At 40.3% G+C, this 18,901-nt stretch overlaps 5 protein-coding genes, 6 non-coding genes and 1 pseudogene across 13 annotated transcripts; 11 read left to right on the top strand and 1 right to left on the bottom strand.

Moving 5' to 3' along the window:
- Nucleotides 1-313: 313 nt before the first annotated feature.
- Nucleotides 314-1,320, top strand: LOC140768727 (uncharacterized). The gene is made up of 3 exons (XM_073109114.1): nt 314-681; nt 770-823; nt 897-1,320. Exons 1-3 carry the CDS (start codon nt 382-384, stop codon nt 1,128-1,130), a joined length of 588 nt encoding a protein of 195 aa, XP_072965215.1. The 5' UTR covers nt 314-381; the 3' UTR covers nt 1,131-1,320.
- A 128-nt stretch (nt 1,321-1,448) lies between these two features.
- Nucleotides 1,449-3,548, top strand: LOC140768726 (uncharacterized). The gene is made up of 3 exons (XM_073109113.1): nt 1,449-2,213; nt 2,380-3,056; nt 3,129-3,548. The coding sequence occupies exons 1-2, from the start codon at nt 1,953-1,955 to the stop codon at nt 2,827-2,829; spliced, it is 711 nt and encodes a 236-aa protein (XP_072965214.1). The 5' UTR covers nt 1,449-1,952; the 3' UTR covers nt 2,830-3,056; nt 3,129-3,548.
- An 848-nt stretch (nt 3,549-4,396) lies between these two features.
- Nucleotides 4,397-10,362, top strand: LOC140769124 (uncharacterized). 3 transcript variants are annotated; one of them, XM_073109689.1, is made up of 10 exons: nt 4,397-5,185; nt 5,726-6,032; nt 6,227-6,646; nt 6,743-6,890; nt 6,968-7,209; nt 7,335-8,320; nt 8,430-8,797; nt 8,885-9,145; nt 9,226-9,431; nt 9,533-10,362. In XM_073109689.1, exons 2-10 carry the CDS (start codon nt 5,802-5,804, stop codon nt 10,235-10,237), a joined length of 3,567 nt encoding a protein of 1,188 aa, XP_072965790.1. In that variant the 5' UTR covers nt 4,397-5,185; nt 5,726-5,801; the 3' UTR covers nt 10,238-10,362. The 3 variants fall into 3 exon arrangements, with proteins under 3 accessions (XP_072965790.1, XP_072965789.1, XP_072965791.1); XM_073109688.1 differs by having other exon boundaries at nt 5,812-6,032; XM_073109690.1 differs by lacking the exon at nt 5,726-6,032 and having other exon boundaries at nt 4,399-5,185.
- Nucleotides 10,272-10,351, top strand: TRNAL-UAG (transfer RNA leucine (anticodon UAG)). The gene has a single exon. It is a non-coding gene; the product is annotated as a tRNA-Leu (tRNA).
- A 49-nt stretch (nt 10,363-10,411) lies between the features above and the next one.
- Nucleotides 10,412-13,274, top strand: LOC140769125 (uncharacterized). Its single transcript, XM_073109692.1, has 5 exons — nt 10,412-10,822; nt 10,897-11,135; nt 11,687-11,799; nt 12,655-12,795; nt 12,895-13,274. The coding sequence occupies exons 1-5, from the start codon at nt 10,549-10,551 to the stop codon at nt 13,145-13,147; spliced, it is 1,020 nt and encodes a 339-aa protein (XP_072965793.1). The 5' UTR covers nt 10,412-10,548; the 3' UTR covers nt 13,148-13,274.
- A 1,116-nt stretch (nt 13,275-14,390) lies between these two features.
- Nucleotides 14,391-17,103, top strand: LOC140769315 (ubiquitin-ribosomal protein eL40 fusion protein). The gene is made up of 5 exons (XM_073109980.1): nt 14,391-14,551; nt 14,659-14,745; nt 14,886-14,988; nt 16,473-16,539; nt 16,836-17,103. Exons 1-5 carry the CDS (start codon nt 14,449-14,451, stop codon nt 16,860-16,862), a joined length of 387 nt encoding a protein of 128 aa, XP_072966081.1. The 5' UTR covers nt 14,391-14,448; the 3' UTR covers nt 16,863-17,103.
- On the top strand, nt 15,260-15,352 carry LOC140769417 (small nucleolar RNA Z266). Its single transcript, XR_012105900.1, has one exon. It is a non-coding gene; the product is annotated as a small nucleolar RNA Z266 (small nucleolar RNA).
- LOC140769415 (small nucleolar RNA Z266) lies at nt 15,492-15,584 on the top strand. Its single transcript, XR_012105898.1, has one exon. It is a non-coding gene; the product is annotated as a small nucleolar RNA Z266 (small nucleolar RNA).
- On the top strand, nt 15,724-15,816 carry LOC140769416 (small nucleolar RNA Z266). The gene has a single exon (XR_012105899.1). It is a non-coding gene; the product is annotated as a small nucleolar RNA Z266 (small nucleolar RNA).
- LOC140769419 (small nucleolar RNA Z266) lies at nt 15,955-16,046 on the top strand. Its single transcript, XR_012105902.1, has one exon. It is a non-coding gene; the product is annotated as a small nucleolar RNA Z266 (small nucleolar RNA).
- On the top strand, nt 16,187-16,276 carry LOC140769418 (small nucleolar RNA Z266). The gene has a single exon (XR_012105901.1). It is a non-coding gene; the product is annotated as a small nucleolar RNA Z266 (small nucleolar RNA).
- A 303-nt stretch (nt 17,104-17,406) lies between the features above and the next one.
- Nucleotides 17,407-18,217, bottom strand: LOC140769126 (germin-like protein 9-3; annotated as a pseudogene).
- Between the last annotated feature and the right edge of the window lie 684 nt (nt 18,218-18,901).

Below are 18,901 nucleotides of genomic sequence, written 5' to 3' on the forward strand. Positions count from 1 at the left end.
CTTCGTAATTATTAGAAACCTTTAAAATACTTCTTTTATTAGTTATCCTACGTGATCAATTTGATGCTCTCTAGAATTATGTATCCTTATTTTAGAGAACAGAAAAAGAGTAAAATTAAGGGTAAAATGGTTATTATGATATTTTTCGTGTTGATACCGTAAGATGGAGAGAGAGAAATTCTTTTATACTAAAACAATAACGAGAGATGTATTTGAAAATGACCTCACTAGTGGAGCGGGTATTAGTGTAATTATCTTAAAGAAAAAAAAAAACTCACTAACTTCATTGAGCGTCACCAACTTTATTATCCATTCCCTTCCTATATGTGGCTTTAGCCATCCCACATTCCCACTGCATTGTCCTCTCTTCTTCCAGACTTCATGGCTGCTGCAAGGCAGCTCCTGATCCATTCTACTTGCCATCATCAACATTCTTGCTCGTCTTGCCCACGATTCAGCCACAGAGGTGGAGCTCTTCCTTTCTCCGTTGGAGGTAGTTCATGGAAGAAGCTTCAAAGAGTATCTATTAAAGAATCCACACCACCTGCAAAGCCTGCAAGGGCCTTGCCCCAGAAAGATGACATTGTCTCGATTGATGGTGATGATGGTGGAATCTCCCTTGGTTCCGTGAAGCTGCCGGGCAACACCGACATTGCTCTGTTCGAGACCTTGCTCTTTCAGGTACTCTTTCTTGCGACCAGGAAATCATTCGTAAGCTCATGATGGCATTGAAATGGATTAAAAGATAGAGTTTTTTTTTTTCCGACAGTGGGCGAATAGTCTTTGCCAAGGCGCGAATTTACCACTTCCTGTCCCTCTAAAGGTTAGTGTTTAATAGAATATTCTGTAAAATTTTGTTCCTTTTTATGCTTAATTATCTAAACAATTGGCAATAGGTGGACAAAGTCCAAGGAGGAGTTAGATTGGGATTCATAGAGATCGACGATGGAAAGACCGAAGTGCTTGTCTACATCGATTGCGTAGTCTTTCCGGCGACCGATAGCTCCGGGCCGCTCTTCCAGGCCATAAGAAATGGAACTATGAAAGATAAAGTACCTCCAGGGGAGCCAAGAATTATGAGAAGTCTCCTTCAAGCCCTTCAGAAGGCTGTCGAGATTGCGCGAGTCTAAGAATGTGGAGGTCTCTAGCAGCAAGTTTTTCACCCTCTTCAATGCAAAATGACTGCTGTTATTGTTATATCTGATGGTTTTGTCTCTCTTATACTACCTAATTTTTTTCCTTCAAGAAAGAGGATATCTTCCAAGTTTTAAGCTTGTAAATTTCTTAAATAGAAAAGGATGCTATATTCAATTCTTCTCCTATGAATGCAAGCAAGAGTATGTTCAGACTATTCCGGAATCCTGATATATATATACCATAGAAAATAATCATAAGGTGGAATAGTATGTCGTACAAAGTACAAGCTCATCCTGGCCTTGGTCATCTTTAAGTGATTCTTTAGTACTTACTTTGATCTTTACCATGGAATGGATTTTATGTCTCTGAAGGATTGGAAGTCTAGAGAAATCGTCAGACTACTCTCGTCTCTGAAAGATAATCAGGAAATATAAGAATTTTTGCATGATCCAAGAAGCCTTTGTTTGGAATCTCTACGTCCGTACTAATGACCATGCACTAGGTTGCAATAATAATTCACATAAGATTCAAAGAAATAATTGGAATCTCTGCATCATCTTTGTCTCATGCAAAGACTTCGACAATAGCAAGAAGTCTGATTTCACACCCAACCTCGGATTCTCAGTTAAAACAAGGAGCTGCCCATTTGGGAATCCCGAAGAATCCGAGATATCTTATTCTCTGAAATCCTTACAGAATAATTTCTCAGCTGAGTTCATCTCAGGGAATATGCACCTAGGTTCTCTCCCTTGTCTTAGAGATTCTCATATCCTATTCTGCGAATTAGTAAAATATCTGAGCTAGGCTTAATATATATGGAGAGAAGAAGAGATAAATGTGGTTCAGTTGAAAACGGCCATGAGAGCTATGACACCATTGTCGTTGGGTCTGGGTATGGCGGTTCGGTGGCGGCGTGCCGGCTGTCGATGGCAGGCATAAAGACATGCCTGATTGAGAAAGGACGGAGATGGGAGGCAGAGGACTTTCCAACAGATAGCTACAACATCATGTCGGCGGTGAGAACGGATTCGAGGAAATGGGGGTTCAACGTCGGCGCAAAGAATGCATTGTTTCAGGTGATTCATCAGCTTAGAAGTGTTTAGCTACGCATAAAGTCTTCTTACTAATCATCAGGAATAACTTACAATGACTCTCGATAGTTAAGACTAAAAGAAACCTCATTTCATAAATTCCACTCTCTTGATGTTTAGAATAACAATTTGGTTTGATTGGAATTTATAGATACATGAACAAGATGATTCCTTGGTTGCTGTGGCTTGTGGACTTGGAGGAGGGTCTCTTGTGAATGCGGGAGTGTTAACACCTGCTCCGATCCGAACAAGAAGAGACCCAAAGTGGCCTAAGGAATGGAATGATGATTGGGATATTTGTCAATCCACTGCTTCAAGAATGTTAGGAGCACATCGTGTTCCAATCGAGTTTCCCAATGCTCGAGTCATGGAACAAGTAGTCAGAGATGAGATTGAAGACTATATACCTGACTCGATTAAGCTTAGTATTAATTTTGGTCAGGATGAAACCTCCAAGTCAACAGGATTGCAACAGATGGGGAATTGTCAGGCTTGTGGTAATTGTCTATCTGGATGTCCTTACAATGCGAAGTGTTCCACCGACAAGAATTACATAGCTTCAGCTATTCAGGCATGCTTTTTCTTTCGTGCAGAATCTTAAATCCTTTCAGCTCATGATGCTTGGAAATTATTGTCAATACTAGTATGTAGTATGCTTCTTATGCAGGCTTGATGTAGAGTGAAGACAGAATGCCAATCACTTTATGTTCTTAAAAACATGGATGAAATTGATGAAGAGCACGAGTACCAACAAAAAACTTCGGCGACGATGGAGAGTGTACTTTGACAATCTTGAATACATCTCTGCAGATTTTGTTGTTCTTTCAGGTAACGATTGATTGTAGATAACTAATTCTTCATGCCAACCACATGAAAAATGAATCATTATTTTTCCAACAGCCGGAGTATTGGGCACCGCGGAGATACAGTTCCATTCCGAAAGAAGGGGACTAAAACTTTCTGAGAAGCTAGGATTTGGGTTCAGTTGCAATGGAAACAATGTGGCTTATCTTGCTGGAAGTCAGGCACCTCTAAATGCCTGTGGACTAACCAAGAAGCAATTCTCAAAGGTGTCATTTGAGAATAGGCCTGGCCCAGCCATATCTTCATCCTACACTTCTTCTTTGGGATACACCATCCAGGTGTATGAAGGAGTCTTCCCTCACTTCATGTCACATATGAGGTTAGCTGAAGATAAAGAAGGGAAAGAAAGGAACAATTGGAACAAGGATTCTGTGTTGTTATGGGATGGTTCACACGATGGAGATGGAGGATATCAGACTTAGAGTTCTTTGTTCTGCTTACTGTTGTTCTTTTGTGTTCTTATGTTACCTATTTATTTGCTGATCTTAATGTGATTGATTAGTTAAATAGTGGAAATTATTTAAGTAAAGGAAATATGTTTATATGCATAAACAATTTGGATGTCAAGTTCTGTACGTAATGATATCAGAAATATTCATGATTTGGAATTATCCATTCCCTTCTTATGTGTGGCTTTAGCCTTCCCACTGCATTGTGTTCTCTCCCACCCTCGCCTCTTCAAGACTTAATGGCTGCTGCAAAGCTGCTCCTTACTCTATTCTATTTGATACCGCCAACGTTCTTGCTCATCTTGCCCACGATTTGGCCACAGAGGTGGCTCTCTTCCTTTCTCCATTGGTGGAAGTCAAAAGGAGCCTCAACTAAAGAAGTCTTTGCCAAGACTTTTGTGGTGGTCAACATCGACATTGCTCTTTCAAGTACTCTTTCTTGTAACAAGGAAATTATTGATATGCTCACGGTGACGTTGAAATGGATTAAAATATACAAATTTTTGTGACAAGTGGACACGAATTTATCACGTCTCTATACCATCGAAAAGAATTTTAAGGCGGAGTAGTATGTCACAGCTCATATTAAGGGATTCTTAAAAACTTATCCTGCTATTGGTTATCTCAAGTGATTTATGCATCTCACGGTTTACACCCTCTAATTTCATTATTTATAAATCTAGCCACATATTTTATTATGTGTGTGTTAGAAAAAAAAATCTACTGTTACATTCATTAACTAGACTTAATTAAACTTCTAAATTAAATTAACTATACTAAATAAGATTATAAAGATAATTTCAACAAAGTTATACTTAGCACTTATTATAGCTAACCTATACTGAACTCAACTCCTCCACCGTCTGATCTGAATATATCATTATTATAAAGACTCTCCTCCCTAATCATCCCCACCTCCCTCTTTAAGATTCGAAACTCCGGCGAGATCCGCCGACTTCTGTCACCATCTATGATTAGCACCGCCATCAAGCCGAAGACCTCTTCGTAGAGTGACGCCGCAGGAGGGGTTTGGATCTCGGCGGAGAACCGTCGGCAGAGGGGGGTGACTGGTGAGTGGCGTGCCACCAAAAACGTCGAGGAAGTCATCCGGATCGAGCGCAGAGGTGTCGGCGCGCGACGGCACCAACGGGAACACAAACTGCATCATGCCGAGATGGTGGAGTGAGACGAGTGGCACAACCAAGTGGACGACGAAGAGGTTGTCGTAGACATCGTACTGGTAGAACCCGGGAGTTGTTAATGCCGTCGACAGAGAGGCAGGATTTGCACCGGGAGGGAAAGACATCGCCGCTGCAGAGGGCGAGGCCAAAGACCTAGTCAGGTGGTTGGCCTTGGGCTATGATGGAGAAGCCAGAGGGAGAGGCGACGGAAGGGAGCTTAGTGAGCAGGTGGTGGCGCCACCGGGATGAGGACCGTGTCGTCGTCGCCCATAACGAACCACCTGACGTTTGGGAGGCCGAGGCGGAAGGTCTCGGAGAGGACGGGGGAGATGAGGATGGCAGAGCGGTGCCCCGGCCCGGGATCTTGAGGACGAGGAAGGTGAGGTCCGGTGGTGCCCCGGCCAGGGAGCGATGATCCGATCGTCGTTCCGGTTGTGTCGCAAAAGAGACAAAGGAAGAGGAAGTAAGTAATGGCATTTTAATAATTTTAGGAAATTTTTTTCTACATAACCGAATATTTTCTTTTCTGCTGTGCGTCCAAAATGTGTCAGTGTTTGTGCAAGTCTAATCTAGGTGTTTAAAAAAATGGACTTGATTTGTAAATAATAAAAACATAGAGTGTAAACGGCAAAGTATGCAAATTTCTCTTGAATAACTTGTTGGACTCTAAAAAAATAAAAATAAAAACTTGTGGGATTCTCTGAAATCCTTACTGATAGCAACCAGCTAACTGAATGCTAGGGTACTTTAATTCCAAGAAAGAGTCCTAGTCAAAGTTATTGATTACGCTTGCATCGTTGGAAGAATAGCTGGAGGATTGCAAGTCAATCACGCTGCTAGGAAATACGGCGATAGTTTTTTTTTTTTTTCTTCTCTTTGAACTTTTCTTATTCAAACTAGTTCTTTAGACGACGAAAAACTTTCTATTTAAGCTTTTCGGACAGTATTTGTGAGGAGTGAAGTATTAGAATTAGACGGTTCATCTCAGAAAATATACATGCAGGTTCTCTTCCTTGTCTAAGAGATTCCTATTTCCTGTTCCGTGAGTTTGCAAAATACCTGAGCTAGACTTTATATATATGGAAGAAGGCCATGAGAGCTATGACACCATTGTCGTTGGTTCTGGATATGGCGGTTCGGTGGCCGCATGCCGGCTGTCGATGGCGGGCATAAAGACATGCCTGATTGAGAAAGGACGGCGATGGGAGGCAGAGGACTTTCCAACAGACAGCTACAGCATCATGTCGGCGGTGAGAATGGATTCGAGGAAATGGGGGTTCAACGTCGGCGCAAAGAATGCATTGTTTCAGGTTATTCATCAGCTAATATGTTGTGTACCCGTGCATAGATTATTCTTTACTAATCATCATGAATAGCTTACGATGACTCTTGATATTTAAAAGTTTTCAAAAAATACAGCTGTTACTACTAAAAGAAACCTGATTTCTTAAATGGCGCTCTCTTGGATGCTTATAATAACAAGTTAATTGAATGGAATTCATAGATACATGAACAAGATGATTCCTTGGTTGCTGTGGCTTGTGGACTTGGAGGAGGGTCTCTTGTGAATGGGGGAGTGTTAGTACCGACTCCGATTCGAACAAGAAGGGACCCAAAGTGGCTTAAGGAATGGAATGATGACTGGGATATTTTTCAATCCACTGCTTCAAGAATGTTAGGAGCACAGCGCGTTCCGATTGAGTTCTCTAATGCTCGAGTCATGAAACAAGTAGTCAGAGATGAGATTGAAGACTATACACCTGACTCAATTAACCTTAGTATAAATTTTGGTCAGGATGAATCCTCCAAGTCAACAGGATTGCAACAGATGGGGAATTGCCTGGCTTGTGGTAATTGTCTATCTGGATGTCCTTACAACGCAAAGTGTTCTACTGACAAGAATTACATTGCTTCAGCTATTCAGGCATGCTGTTTCTTTCATGCAGAATCTTAAATCCTTTCAGCTCATGATGCTTGGAAAGTACTGTTAATACTAGTGTGTCGTATGCTTCTTGCGCAGGCTGGATGTATAGTGAAGACAGAACGCCAAGTACTATATGTTCTTGAAAACCTGGACGGAATTAACGGCAGAAAACAACAGCGGCGACGATGGAGGGTATACTTTGACAATCTTGAATATATCTCTGCAGATTTTGTAGTTCTTGCAGGTAAGAATTAATTGCAGGTAGCTAATTCTTCATTCCAACCACATGAAAAATCGCATGAATCATTACTTTTCCTACAGCCGGAGTGCTAGGCACAGTGGAGATACTGTTCCATTCGGAAAGAAGGGGACTAAAGCTTTCTGAGAGGCTAGGGTTTGGGTTCAGTTGCAATGGGAATAATGTGGCTTATCTTGCTGGAAGCCAGGCACCTCTAAATTCCCATGGAGTAACCAAGAAGCAGTTCTCAAATGTTCCATTTGAGAATAGGCCGGGACCAGCAATATCTTCATCCTACACTTCATCTTTGGGATACACAATCCAGGTCTAAGACCTACCTTGTTCTTATGGAGTTTTGTCTTATCTTGATGCACATGAATCTAATAAATTCTTCCAAGTTAGGACTAAACTGTTCTATTTGCAAAATTACATTTGCTGATATTTATGCAGAGTGGAGTTCTTCCAACAAGTTATCCTTACCTTCTTTTTAAAGGGATCACGACATACGGATGGCCTACGAATTACTGGTTCTTCCACGGGTTAATAGATAAGTTAAAGCATTTGATGGGATTAAATTCTAGCCAAGCAGTGGTGTTCAATGTAATGGGATATGATGAGTGCAATGGGAGGATTACCTTAGATAAGAAAAGAGAAAATATATCCATCTTTCCTCCTCATGATCCTCTTCTTCCTAAAAAGATTCAGGCACTTCAGAAGCTCACGAAGAAACTCGGAGGCATTTTATTCATGTCCAGGTACCGAAGCACTTCTGTTCACCTCCTAGGAGGGTGTAATGCAGCTTCAAGTCCTTCAGTTGGGGTCTGTAACTCCAAAGGTCAAGTTTATGACCCAAGTTCTAATCATGAACTTGCAGTTCATGAAGGACTATACATATGTGATGCCTCTATAATTCCTTGCTCAGTTGGTATCAATCCATGCCTTACAATTGCTGCCGTTGCTGAGCATGTTAGTAGGCACATAATTCAAGATGTCATGAGGTTCAAAGCTCAAGATTTAATACAAGAGACAAGACGTTCTTGCAAGCACATTGAACCAGAAACCTCCTTATTAATGAATGAACAGTCAAAGACCGGAATGCGATCTTCTAGTGAGTACTTAACGATGAGGAAAGGTGAAGAAGTCATGGTAAAAGAAACTATGAAAGGTTTTATTGGAGGGATGCCTTGTTCAGCTGACCTTGTCGTGAAGATGAATTCATCTAGCCAAAGAGATTTTGCACAGAAGAATTCGGATTTCAGAGAGCCAAGTCCTCTCCTTAAAGGAAGGGTGGGCGGATTTGTCACATTCCAAGCCATTAGCAAAGATAAACTCTATATCGTTGATGGAGAAGTAGACATGTGCAAAGTAGACAGTAGAACTCCATATACACAATACATGCACTATCAACTAGTCCTAGCTGCAGTCTCTGGTTCAAGGTACTGATATCAAACGACTTAATAGATCACTTTTCTGTTTTCTTTTCATTCTTGTTATTTTATATGACTTTTTTGAGGCCATCTAGCCAATAGTTTCATGATGAATCAGGTACATTCTTGAGGGAAAGAAGGTTATGAATCCTTACCTTCTGGCTGTCAATGCTTGGAGGGAGTCTACAACTTTGCAAGTTACTTTTAAAACGCTGGCTAGAAATTGCTACAATGAGCCTAAACTTTCAGCTGATGAAGAATTGGTGGATCTTAAGGGTGAGCTTCACATATCATTTTTTGAGCTTCTAAAAAGTTTGATTAGCTTGAAAGGGAAAAACAGAGGTACATTTTTATGCCTTCTCTTGCAAAGCCTTTGGAGAACATACATCCTCCAAGTACCTAGGGAAAGAACAATAGATATCACAAGGATGGATACAACAATTCAAGATCCTTATCCACAAAGCATCTTTCATGAACTAAAAACAGGTGAGCCAAAACTCCTGGTGACATTCATCTTTATACTATCGCTATTCTTCTTGCTTTAACTAGTGCATTTCTCTGCTAAAATTGTAGAAGATGGGTATATCATCAGTTGCCAACAGTGGAACAACAATTCAATTCAATGTAGGCGTTATGAACAGAGAAAGCTTTATCCAGTTCTTCTGCTTAATGGGCACTCGGAGAGCTACTACCTGCCAACCGAACCAAGAGATTTAATTAGAAATTTATTGGAAGAAGGACATGAGACATGGCTTCTTCAACCAAGGTTTCATCCTTCGCATGCCTCAAATAACTTCACATTAGAAGATATTGGAAGATTTGACATACCCGCAGGTAAAAACCTATTATCTTAGTTTATACTCTTATGGCCAATTGTATAAAGTTAGAGCTAAATGCTTCTTTGTTGGCTATAGCTATTGCAAGAATCCTGGAATTACATGCCCCAGGGACTAAAATTCATGTCATTGCACATTGTGTTGGAGGCTTGGCAATTCATATTGCACTCCTAGGAGGTCACATCTCTGCAGTCCACATAGCATCCCTCTCCTGCACCAATACCTCGATGTACTTCAAGTTGACAAATTTAGCTTTATTTAAGATGAGGCTCCCTCTAATCCCTGTAAGTCTCATCTTCATTTCTCATGCTTAACTCCATCCATGTTGGTCAGTCCTGGTTTCCCTCCAAAATACCAAATATGAATCCAAACAACTATATTGCAGGTCTCCATGGCATTACTGCAAAAGAATAGAATACTATCACTATCGAATGATCCAAAGGACAGTTTAGGACACAGAATTATAAAGTTCATCGTTCGACAAATCCCCCGCCCCGAGCGTTGCAGACTGAACGAGTGCGAGCTCTTCTCGGGTATATTTGGAAACGCATTCTGGCACGAGAACGTGAGCGAAGCAGTACATCAATGGTTAATCAAGCAAAACTTACCTAGACTTCCCCTGTCAGCGTTCCCTCACCTCAGGAAAATTTGCACCACAGGTTTCATTGTTGACTCCAAAGGTCGAAACAACTACTTGATCCACCCTGAGAGAATGCCTATACCTACATTGTACATTTCTGGTGGTAGGACTCTCCTAGTAACACCTGAGACATCGTTCCTTGCAAACAAGTATATGACATTGCACCACCCTGACCTTCATCACAAGAGGCTGGTCGTGGAAGGATTCGGACATTCGGATCTTCTTATCGGAGAGAAGGCGTACGAACGAGTCTTCCCTCACTTCATGTCACATATGAGGTTAGCTGAAGATAGAGAAGGGAAAGAAAGGAATGAATGCAACAAGGATTCTATGTTGTTATGGGATGGTTCACACGATGGAGACGGACATCAGAGTTGGAGTTCTTTGTTGTGCTTGTTCTCGTTCTTTTGTGTGTGTTACTTTATATTTTTCCTGATTTCAATGATTTGATTATATTGATTTGGTTAATTTAATAGCAATATAAGACAGTTTGGCCGAGTGGTCTAAGGCGCCAGATTTAGGCTCTGGTCCGAAAGGGCGTGGGTTCAAATCCCACAGCTGTCATTTTTATTTAGAGTTTTAGAAAGCATATACTAATTAATTCGCTCTAGTTTAATCCATCAGCATCTCGCTGCCGACTTCTGGGTAATATCAGCTGTAGTCGGCAGAGATCGCTATTCTCCATCAGCATCGGTTTATATTGTATGTGTTCCTCTGAATGAAATCCACACACTGTGTTGATATTCGCGTCATAAGGTAACATGGGGAGAACACTGAGACCCTCGTCTCTCCGATCTCCTCTTCTATTCTCCTCACTCTCCTCGCCATGGCACCTCCTCTCGAGATCTCCATCGTCTCCTCTCCACCAGCAATCGCAGTCGTTGGAAACCCTAGCCTACGAGGAGAACTTATCCTCGGATAAGCCCTTCAATTCCACTGCCTTCGTCCTCCACGGCCTTCTCGGATCCGGCCGGAATTGGCGAACCTTTTCTCGCAGCCTCGCTTCGGAGCTCCAGAAACGTTATCCCTCTGATGGTACTAGCTAAATCCATCTTGTTCTTTTCGTTACTTTCTTCTAAAGGTCGTAACTTTGTGAGTTTTATGATCAGAATGGAGGATGGTTCTTGTGGATTTGAGGAATCATGGGAGGTCAGCTGGGATTAAAGGGCTTGGGCCTCCCCATGACATGGTGAATGCAGCGAAGGATTTGGCTAACCTGGTGAAGTCCAAAGATTGGGCGTGGCCGGATGTTGTAATCGGTCATTCCATGGGTGGAAAGGTTGCGTTAGATTTTGCGGCGAGTTGCGCTCGTGGGGATTATGGGGAATCGGCTGTGTTGCCTAAACAGGTAGTTCATATCGTCCTCCATGCAGCCTAATTGTTGGTATTCCAGAAGTTATCATACCCGTTTTATTTACAGTTGGTTTGGTGTTAGTTTCTTGCTATTCAAATGTAATATACATCGCCATATCATAGATTTAAGGTTCAGTGATCAAAGTGCTATGATTGAGATATTTCAAGCTTTTATGTTACTTTTGTTCCTAACTGTTCGAGACGAGATTAATTCAACTTTTCCAATGCCAACTATTGAAGTGATAGATTATGTGACTACTTTTGTAGCTTTATTTTGGCTATCTCCATCGAGTTATAAATTGACAACAACCGGACATTTCTTCCTCACTATTTGGGGATCTAGGGAATCTGCATTGAGTTTGATGATTTTTCTTACATTGTTACATATCCAAATAGAGAAGTTGATTTTTCTGTGTTGGTTTCTCATATTTGTCAATAATCCATTGGCTACAACTCCATATATGAAATCGCTAATGCTGTTGTTCTGGCATATCTTTCATCTTATTCTTATCTGATAAGTTCTAATCTCTCTTTGATGCAGAGCAGCTTTGGGTGTTGGACTCCGTCCCTGGGGAAGTAAATTCAGATGACAGTGATGGCGAAGTGGAAAAAGTTTTGCACACTCTAAAGGGTCTTCCTTCACCGCTTCCATCACGCAAGTACTCTCTTCTCTCCTGTACTCTCTTTCTTTTTCAGTTCGGGGAATCACTGAGGCCTCATAACCCGGAAACTTATATATGTTACAATCTGACTTCACCTTCATGTGCTAGAATGCAAAAATAAACAAAATGATGAGATGGGATAAAAATAGAATCTCATACATAATGGATCAAGTAAATTTGATCAGGAATAACAGATGAGGAAATAAATGCTCACAGGGAATAGGTTGAGAAACCTTGAGCATCCATTTGGAGTACAGTGAAATTATCAAACAGAAGTTCTTCATTTTTCTTTTGAACATCTATGATCACTATTTAGCAAAATTCAACAAGATTTTTATGAATTTGTACTTTCCAGTGCCTGTTGTATGTTTGAATCTGGGAAATTCAATTATCTCTGATGATGAAAATTATGCCCCTAAGCTTACGATCTACCATGTTCTTATACAACAAGACTCTGCATGTCTCAGATATGAAAAGATTTCAATTAAGCAGTGATACCACCAGCTGATATACTTTTGTTTTCTATTATTCATCTCCTCCTATTGTTGACATGATTCTATACAAATGTATCATTTAATTGTCAATATCCTCAAATAAGAAACCCCGGGATTACCCAGTTGTGCCCATTTCTGATGTCCTGTATATGTACCCTACCAAGTACATTTTTCTACTTATGTAGTTCAAGGTACAAGAATGATAATACTCCACTTGGTTTTGTGTATAAGGAGAATAATGCCCTCCACAAATGATTAAATATAGGAGTAACCGCTTATAAAGTGCACTTGGTTAAACACTTCAGACTTGGAAAGGAATTCTAGCTCTATACTCATTATCAGTATTATCCAAAATCAGATGGGTTGTGGACCACATGCTCAGTCTCGGGTTTTCCAAGCCGCTTTCAGAATGGATTGGCAGCAACTTAAAGAAGGCTGGTGAACACGTTACATGGGCTTTCGACTTAAATGCCGCTATTGAGATGTTCAACTCATATAGGTAGGATTACAGCTTTATAAGATTACCCTTCCAACTTTCTCCCCTTCGTGATTTTCTCTCTCCTAACATATGTGCATTTTGTTCGAATTATGAACACAGGGATAGGAGCTACTGGTCCGTGCTGGAGCAACCCCCAAAAGGGTTGGAGGTTGCAATTGTACAAGCAGAGAATAGTGACAGATGGCATCCACATGTTCTTCAGAAACTTGAGGCTCTCTCCAGGAAGGGAGAAACATCTGAAGAGGGGAAAGTTTCACTTCATGTTCTTCCAAGGTCTGGTCACTGGGTCCACGTGGACAACCCCAAGGGACTTCTTGAGATAATGGTGCCTAATTTCTTCTCAAAGAGCTGAAGCTGTTGTGGAACAGACCAACATTAAATGATTATATTGTCCTTCATTGTTTGTCATTCAGATGATACTGGAGTATGGCTCTATTATTTGTAAAATTTCTATATATGCATTTGCTTAGTTAGATTTCCTCTTTTGTTGAAAATTAAAAGCGTGAATAGCAAAGGGGAATGGGAAGATTCCTTCTTCACGAGCATTGCACTAGCTGAATGCTGTGATATTGCATGGTTGAGTGCAATGGATATGCCTATCCTTTTCCACAAGCATTATTAATGCTTTGTTTAGTATGAGATGTTGGTGTACTTCTCAATGAATAGGTTTTCGGAAGACAACCTTTTCCTTTGGGCAATCTTAAACATCACATCTATTCTGTTCTCTATGGTTTAAACTTTTGGATCAGCTGATTGTCTAACACAGTGTCAATTTTAAATCTTATTAGCTTAGAGTGTGTTAAAAGATGAAATCTGAATCCAAAATCTATGAGTGTGTTAGAAGGTAAATTCTGAATCCAACCATAGATATTGGGGATACGCATAAATTTTGCATTTTCATTCAGTATGCAATGTCGACTTTGTCTAAATTGTGCTTAGAGTGGTTGAGTTAGACATGATTATTAGTCTCAATCTGTTCAAACTTAGTCCAAACTCACTCAATTTTAATTAGGCTAACTTTGGCTCGAGCTCAATTTAGATCCAGCCTGACCCGAGTCGAGCTCGAGATGATAATAGGCGGCATAAGCTAAGCTTTTTGCCCGCCTGGCCCGGTCCAAAAACTTGATTCACTACTCTCGTTTATGACTCAACCCATAGTGTATGTATATTCTTATAATTTTTTTTACTCCCATTAAATATTTAGTAAACTATATATTAATATATAATTATGTTTCTATTAACGATAACTAAAATGTCTTTATATAAACCCATTAAACTCGGCCTAATAAGATATGATATTTTTTATATTTAACTCATTATGTTAGATCCATTATATCTAACCCAAGTTTGGTATCTAATAGACTAGTGGACGGTAAAGAGCTAGAATAATTTAGCTTGATTCAAACCCGGCTCGACCGTGATTGATGGGTTGAGACATGAACAAAAATTTAAGCTCGACTGGCTCAAAAAGCTCAGCCCCAGCCCACCTGATGATACGAGCTATTTAATAGGGGCAATTACGTCATTTTCGGTAAGAAAGGTAAACCCTAGTGTGGCACGGCGGCGCCTATAAATAGTAGTCGTCTTCGATAGCTAGGGTTTCTCCCAGGATAAGGAGACGAGAGCGCGGGGGAGGCCTCGAGGTCGAGAAGGATGCAGATCTTCGTGAAAACTCTAACGGGGAAGACCATCACCCTCGAGGTCGAGAGCAGCGATACCATAGACAATGTCAAGGCCAAGATCCAAGATAAAGAAGGTCTCGATCTCTTCCTCCCTTTCTCTCCACTTTTCCTTTCTCTGTTTCATGGCGTATGTGATTCAGTTTGTTGATTCCTTTCTCACATCGTCAAATCGTAATCTTAGGGATTCCACCGGACCAGCAGCGTCTGATCTTTGCGGGGAAGCAGCTCGAGGATGGACGAACGCTCGCCGACTACAATATCCAGAAAGGTCCCTTTTTTCGTTGTAACTCAGTGGAGTGGTTCCAGGATCATAGTGTTTTGCTAGTTTTTTTGTCACTTAGGCTTTGTTATCTTGAAGTTATAGGGATTGTTCTGCTTCTTACTCTTCTTATTGTGGTGATGGTATAGAGTCAACGCTGCATCTGGTGCTGAGGCTGAGAGGTGGAATAATCGAACCCTCGCTAATGGCTCTCGCCAGGAAGTACAACCAGGATAAGATGATCTGCCGGAAGTATGTCAACTTTGTTTCATAGTCTATATCTTTGTGAAAGTTTCCTTCTTTACATTTCATTTGACTAGTATCGGATAGGTTTGCAGTTATTTGTGTGCTTTACAGCAAATTGTGTTAATTCTATGCCTATATTGATATCAATTTTCTCCTGGTGAAAAATAAATTAACATATTTGGCTGAAAATTTGAAACAGAAAATAACCTATATCCCTATTGTTTTATATTGTTTGATTTGTTCACCGGTTTTCATAAATGTTTATTGTCATTATATGCAGTGGCAGGAGTGATGAATCAATTAGATGTGCGAAGAATAGTCTTCTTATGAGCTAAATATTTGAGGCATATCGATTTCTGACCTGCCATTTAGACATTATCATATGAATCCTTGAATTTTGACATATTAAACTAAGAGATACACCTAAACCCTAAGCTTGAATATTCTCTTGTTCTCGATTCTGGGCTTAATTAAATCACTTGCACCTAAACTTGTTAATCATTACGTGGCAATGGCAGGAGTGATGAATCAATTAGATGTGCGAAGAATAGTTTTCTTATGAGCTAAATATTTGAGGCATATCAATTTCTGACCTGCCATTTGGACATTACTATATGAATGCTTGAAAATTTGACATATGATACTAGGAGATACGCCTAAACCCTATGTTTGAATCTTCTCTTCTTCTCAATTATGGACTTAAAGCACTTGCACCTAGATTTGCTTATAGTCATTATATGGCAGTGGCAGGAGTGATGAATCAATTAGATGTGCGAAGAATAGTTTTCTTATGAGCTAATTATTTGAGGCATATCAATTTCTGACCTGCCATTTGGACATTATTATATGAATGCTTGAAAATTTTGACATGATATTAGGAGAGAGATACAGCTAAACCCTAAGCTTGAATCTTCTCTTCTCAATACTGGACTTATTAAAAGCACTTGCACCTAAATTTGTTTATAGTCATTATACGGCTGGAGTGATGAATCAATTAGATGTGCGAAGAATACTTTTCTTATGAGCTAAACATTTGAGGCATATCATTTTCTGACCTGCCTGTAGGGCATATTATTATTATGTGAATGCTTGAAAATTTGACATATGATACTAGGAGATGCACCTAAATCCTAAGCTTGGGTCTTCTCTTCTCAATTCTGGACTTAGTTAAAGCACTTGCACCTAAATTTGTTGATAATCATTATATGGCAGGAGTGATGAATCAATTAGATGTGCGAAGAATACTTCTTATGAGCTAAACATTTGAGGCATATCAATTTCTGACCTGCCACTAGGACATACTATTCTTATATGAATGCTTGAAATTTTGATATATGATACTAGGAGATACACCTAAACCTAAGCTTGAATCTTCTCTCCTCTATTCTGAACTTTGTTTTAAGTACTTGCACTTAAATTTGTTTATCTTCTTGAAAGAGAAAAAATTTGCTGGCATATTTTTTCATAATTCTGTCATCTGATTTATGTAGGTGCTACGCACGCTTGCATCCAAGAGCTGTCAATTGCCGTAAGAAGAAATGCGGTCACAGCAACCAGGTGAATCCTGTTCCAGTAGCTATCTTTAATATTGCGTAGGCTTGTTTTCATTGCAAGTCCTCGAATAATTTTCTGATCTGTGAGAATATTTACATTTCTCCCATTTTGAGCTTTGGATGTACCTCGAGCAATTATTTATCATGAATTGGGAGCCAGGAGCCTTTTTGCAATTCAAAGTTTGGAAGAACACTTACTAGATGATAATGGGGCTTTAATTTATTGTTCTGGCATCCACAACCACTTATTTTCTATGTGTTGATTAATCTAATAATATCATTACTAACATTCTTTTGCAGTTGAGGCCTAAGAAAAAGATCAAGTAAAAGGTGCTGCTACAACCAAAAGCTCCTTTGATGCCCAAGAGGAGTCCTCCAACTATTCATCCGGAAATTTTGCTTTCTTTTGCTAAGTTGAACAATTTACTTCTTATTATCAATCTGGGTTGTTGCCTCTTGCCTGCATTGTCTTTCATGATGGATTGGAGTGGCAGATGTTAAATATTGATGTCTTTGCACTACATTTTAAGGAACAAGATCTGCTATAATATGATGCAGTTTTCTTTCATTTTCGTGATTGTTCTTCCATTTTATTCAATTCTAAGAATATTCTTAATGTAAGTCAATTCAATCAACTCATAATCTCATCTTATCGAATATAGAAAGTTTCCCGTTGAATCGTGATGTTTAAAAGCTTTCTTTTGTTACTCATTTGGGTTCCATGTGCTTGCTAAGAGATATGAAGTGGTATCTGAGCAGTGAGCACTGAGCAGCAACACAAGCTTTAAACATGCTCAACAGTTGGGCTCTTGTTTTAGATCTATTTCTCGCAAATGTCTCCTTAATAAATCCCAGTTTGGGCCATAAAGAGAAGTGACACAATTAACAATCTATCATTAGAATTTTTTTTTTAATTTATTTTAATAACACGATCAGCAAACAACAAGAATCAAACACAAGTGGTCATTAGAGAGCAGATCAATTTAAGAACATGCAAACTTATTCTACAAAACAATAGATGCCAAGTAATGGGAAACCCCGGCCTTATGCCTTGGGTGCAAGACCTGCCTCTATCTTCTGAATGGTGGCGACATCAGTCTTAAACGACTTCGCAAGGACGCCTTCGTGAATGCCGGCGGTGAACACACTCCCGGGTACCGACACCGTTCCGGCGCTTGCGCTACTGAACGCGGAGATTGCGACCGCAGATCCTTGCCCCCTGTTGTGCTGGAAGTACACTAAACCTTTTGGAAACACAAAGACGTCCCCAGGCTGCAGACTCGCAGTGTATAGCTTGTTCTCGGTGTCGACAAAGCCGACGTCGAGCATGCCGCCGACAAGAAACAGCAGCTCTGCGGAGCGAGGATGGGTGTGCGGTGGGTCGACAGATTCTTGAGGAAACTGGAGGACGGCGTAGGAGACGCTGTGGTGGCTTTAACCACTGTAAAGGTTTGTGGCTCGCCTGAGTCAACGACCGTGCGCATGCCGGTGTACGTCAAGAAGCTACCGTTGACGTTGACCGCACCGAGGCCCTGCGGTAGGATGAAGTCGGAGAGGATATCGGGGTCGCTGGACCGGACGACCGCGAGAGGGGCTGCGAAAAAGAGGACTAGGAGAAGGATGGAATAGTTTAGAATATTGGTCGACATATTCTGTCAAAATTTTGATGTGGATGTGGTGATAAGCAGGAGAGATGGAGATATATGTTTGGAAGAGAGACGATGAATTTATATAGAGCTGTGAGAATTTGAGCGCCGGCTGTGGGAGTCGGAGTAAACGAAGATGGCCTCTGGACTATGGATTTGCAGTTGCTGCATTGTTTGAACAATTACATGGGAAGCAGTGAATGACTGGATCAAAGAGTTTAGTGATACAGCTTGTGGTCGTATGCATGTGGTTAGTCTCTTGTCTTGTAGTAGTTTGATCATTAGAGAAGATCTCTTGCTGTTATTTCTAGATATTGGAACAAATGGATTCATAGTTATGGACTCATTGAACTAATTCGCTTGCATTACTAATTCAGTTTAGAACATTTCTTGCCTTCCTGGGTACTCAAAATAATTCACGCATGCAAAAAGTGATAATAAACGAGGTCAATTACCTTGCAGGTGCCAAGTATTTACAGCTCAAGTTTGCAATACGATTACTTCCAGGGACTAAATCAATCGTGTAATCAAGTATATGAAAATTCTGTCTGTACCTTTTAAATTATACAAGATTGAAGCATAATCAATAGCAGGCCTATGAAAAAGAGTTTTAAGAGCAAATGATCAGCTTCCTTTCCCTTTTCATTGAACTGAGAATGAATAATTGGGCCGGCTCCATTATGGGATTCAGCTGAGAGAACGTACATTTTCATCAAATTT

This window comes from Typha angustifolia, chromosome 10, assembly GCF_048772165.1.
Source record: "Typha angustifolia cultivar Huaian chromosome 10, ASM4877216v1, whole genome shotgun sequence".
Taxonomy (NCBI): Eukaryota; Viridiplantae; Streptophyta; class Magnoliopsida; order Poales; family Typhaceae; genus Typha; species Typha angustifolia.

Coding starts and splice junctions, on each gene's coding strand:
- LOC140768727 (XM_073109114.1), top strand. CDS start 382: ATGGCTGCTGCAAGGCAGCTCCTGATCCATTCTACTTGCCATCATCAA. Junction 682..769: donor TCGAGACCTTGCTCTTTCAG/GTACTCTTTCTT, acceptor TTTTTCCGACAG/TGGGCGAATAGTCTTTGCCA. Junction 824..896: donor CACTTCCTGTCCCTCTAAAG/GTTAGTGTTTAA, acceptor AATTGGCAATAG/GTGGACAAAGTCCAAGGAGG.
- LOC140768726 (XM_073109113.1), top strand. CDS start 1,953: ATGGAGAGAAGAAGAGATAAATGTGGTTCAGTTGAAAACGGCCATGAG. Junction 2,214..2,379: donor CAAAGAATGCATTGTTTCAG/GTGATTCATCAG, acceptor TGGAATTTATAG/ATACATGAACAAGATGATTC.
- LOC140769124 (XM_073109688.1), top strand. CDS start 5,134: ATGATCCGATCGTCGTTCCGGTTGTGTCGCAAAAGAGACAAAGGAAGA. Junction 7,210..7,334: donor CTTTGGGATACACAATCCAG/GTCTAAGACCTA, acceptor ATATTTATGCAG/AGTGGAGTTCTTCCAACAAG. Junction 8,798..8,884: donor CTTTCATGAACTAAAAACAG/GTGAGCCAAAAC, acceptor CTAAAATTGTAG/AAGATGGGTATATCATCAGT.
- LOC140769125 (XM_073109692.1), top strand. CDS start 10,549: ATGGGGAGAACACTGAGACCCTCGTCTCTCCGATCTCCTCTTCTATTC. Junction 11,800..12,654: donor TCACCGCTTCCATCACGCAA/GTACTCTCTTCT, acceptor ATCCAAAATCAG/ATGGGTTGTGGACCACATGC. Junction 12,796..12,894: donor GAGATGTTCAACTCATATAG/GTAGGATTACAG, acceptor TTATGAACACAG/GGATAGGAGCTACTGGTCCG.
- LOC140769315 (XM_073109980.1), top strand. CDS start 14,449: ATGCAGATCTTCGTGAAAACTCTAACGGGGAAGACCATCACCCTCGAG. Junction 14,552..14,658: donor CAAGATCCAAGATAAAGAAG/GTCTCGATCTCT, acceptor TCGTAATCTTAG/GGATTCCACCGGACCAGCAG. Junction 14,746..14,885: donor CGACTACAATATCCAGAAAG/GTCCCTTTTTTC, acceptor GTGATGGTATAG/AGTCAACGCTGCATCTGGTG.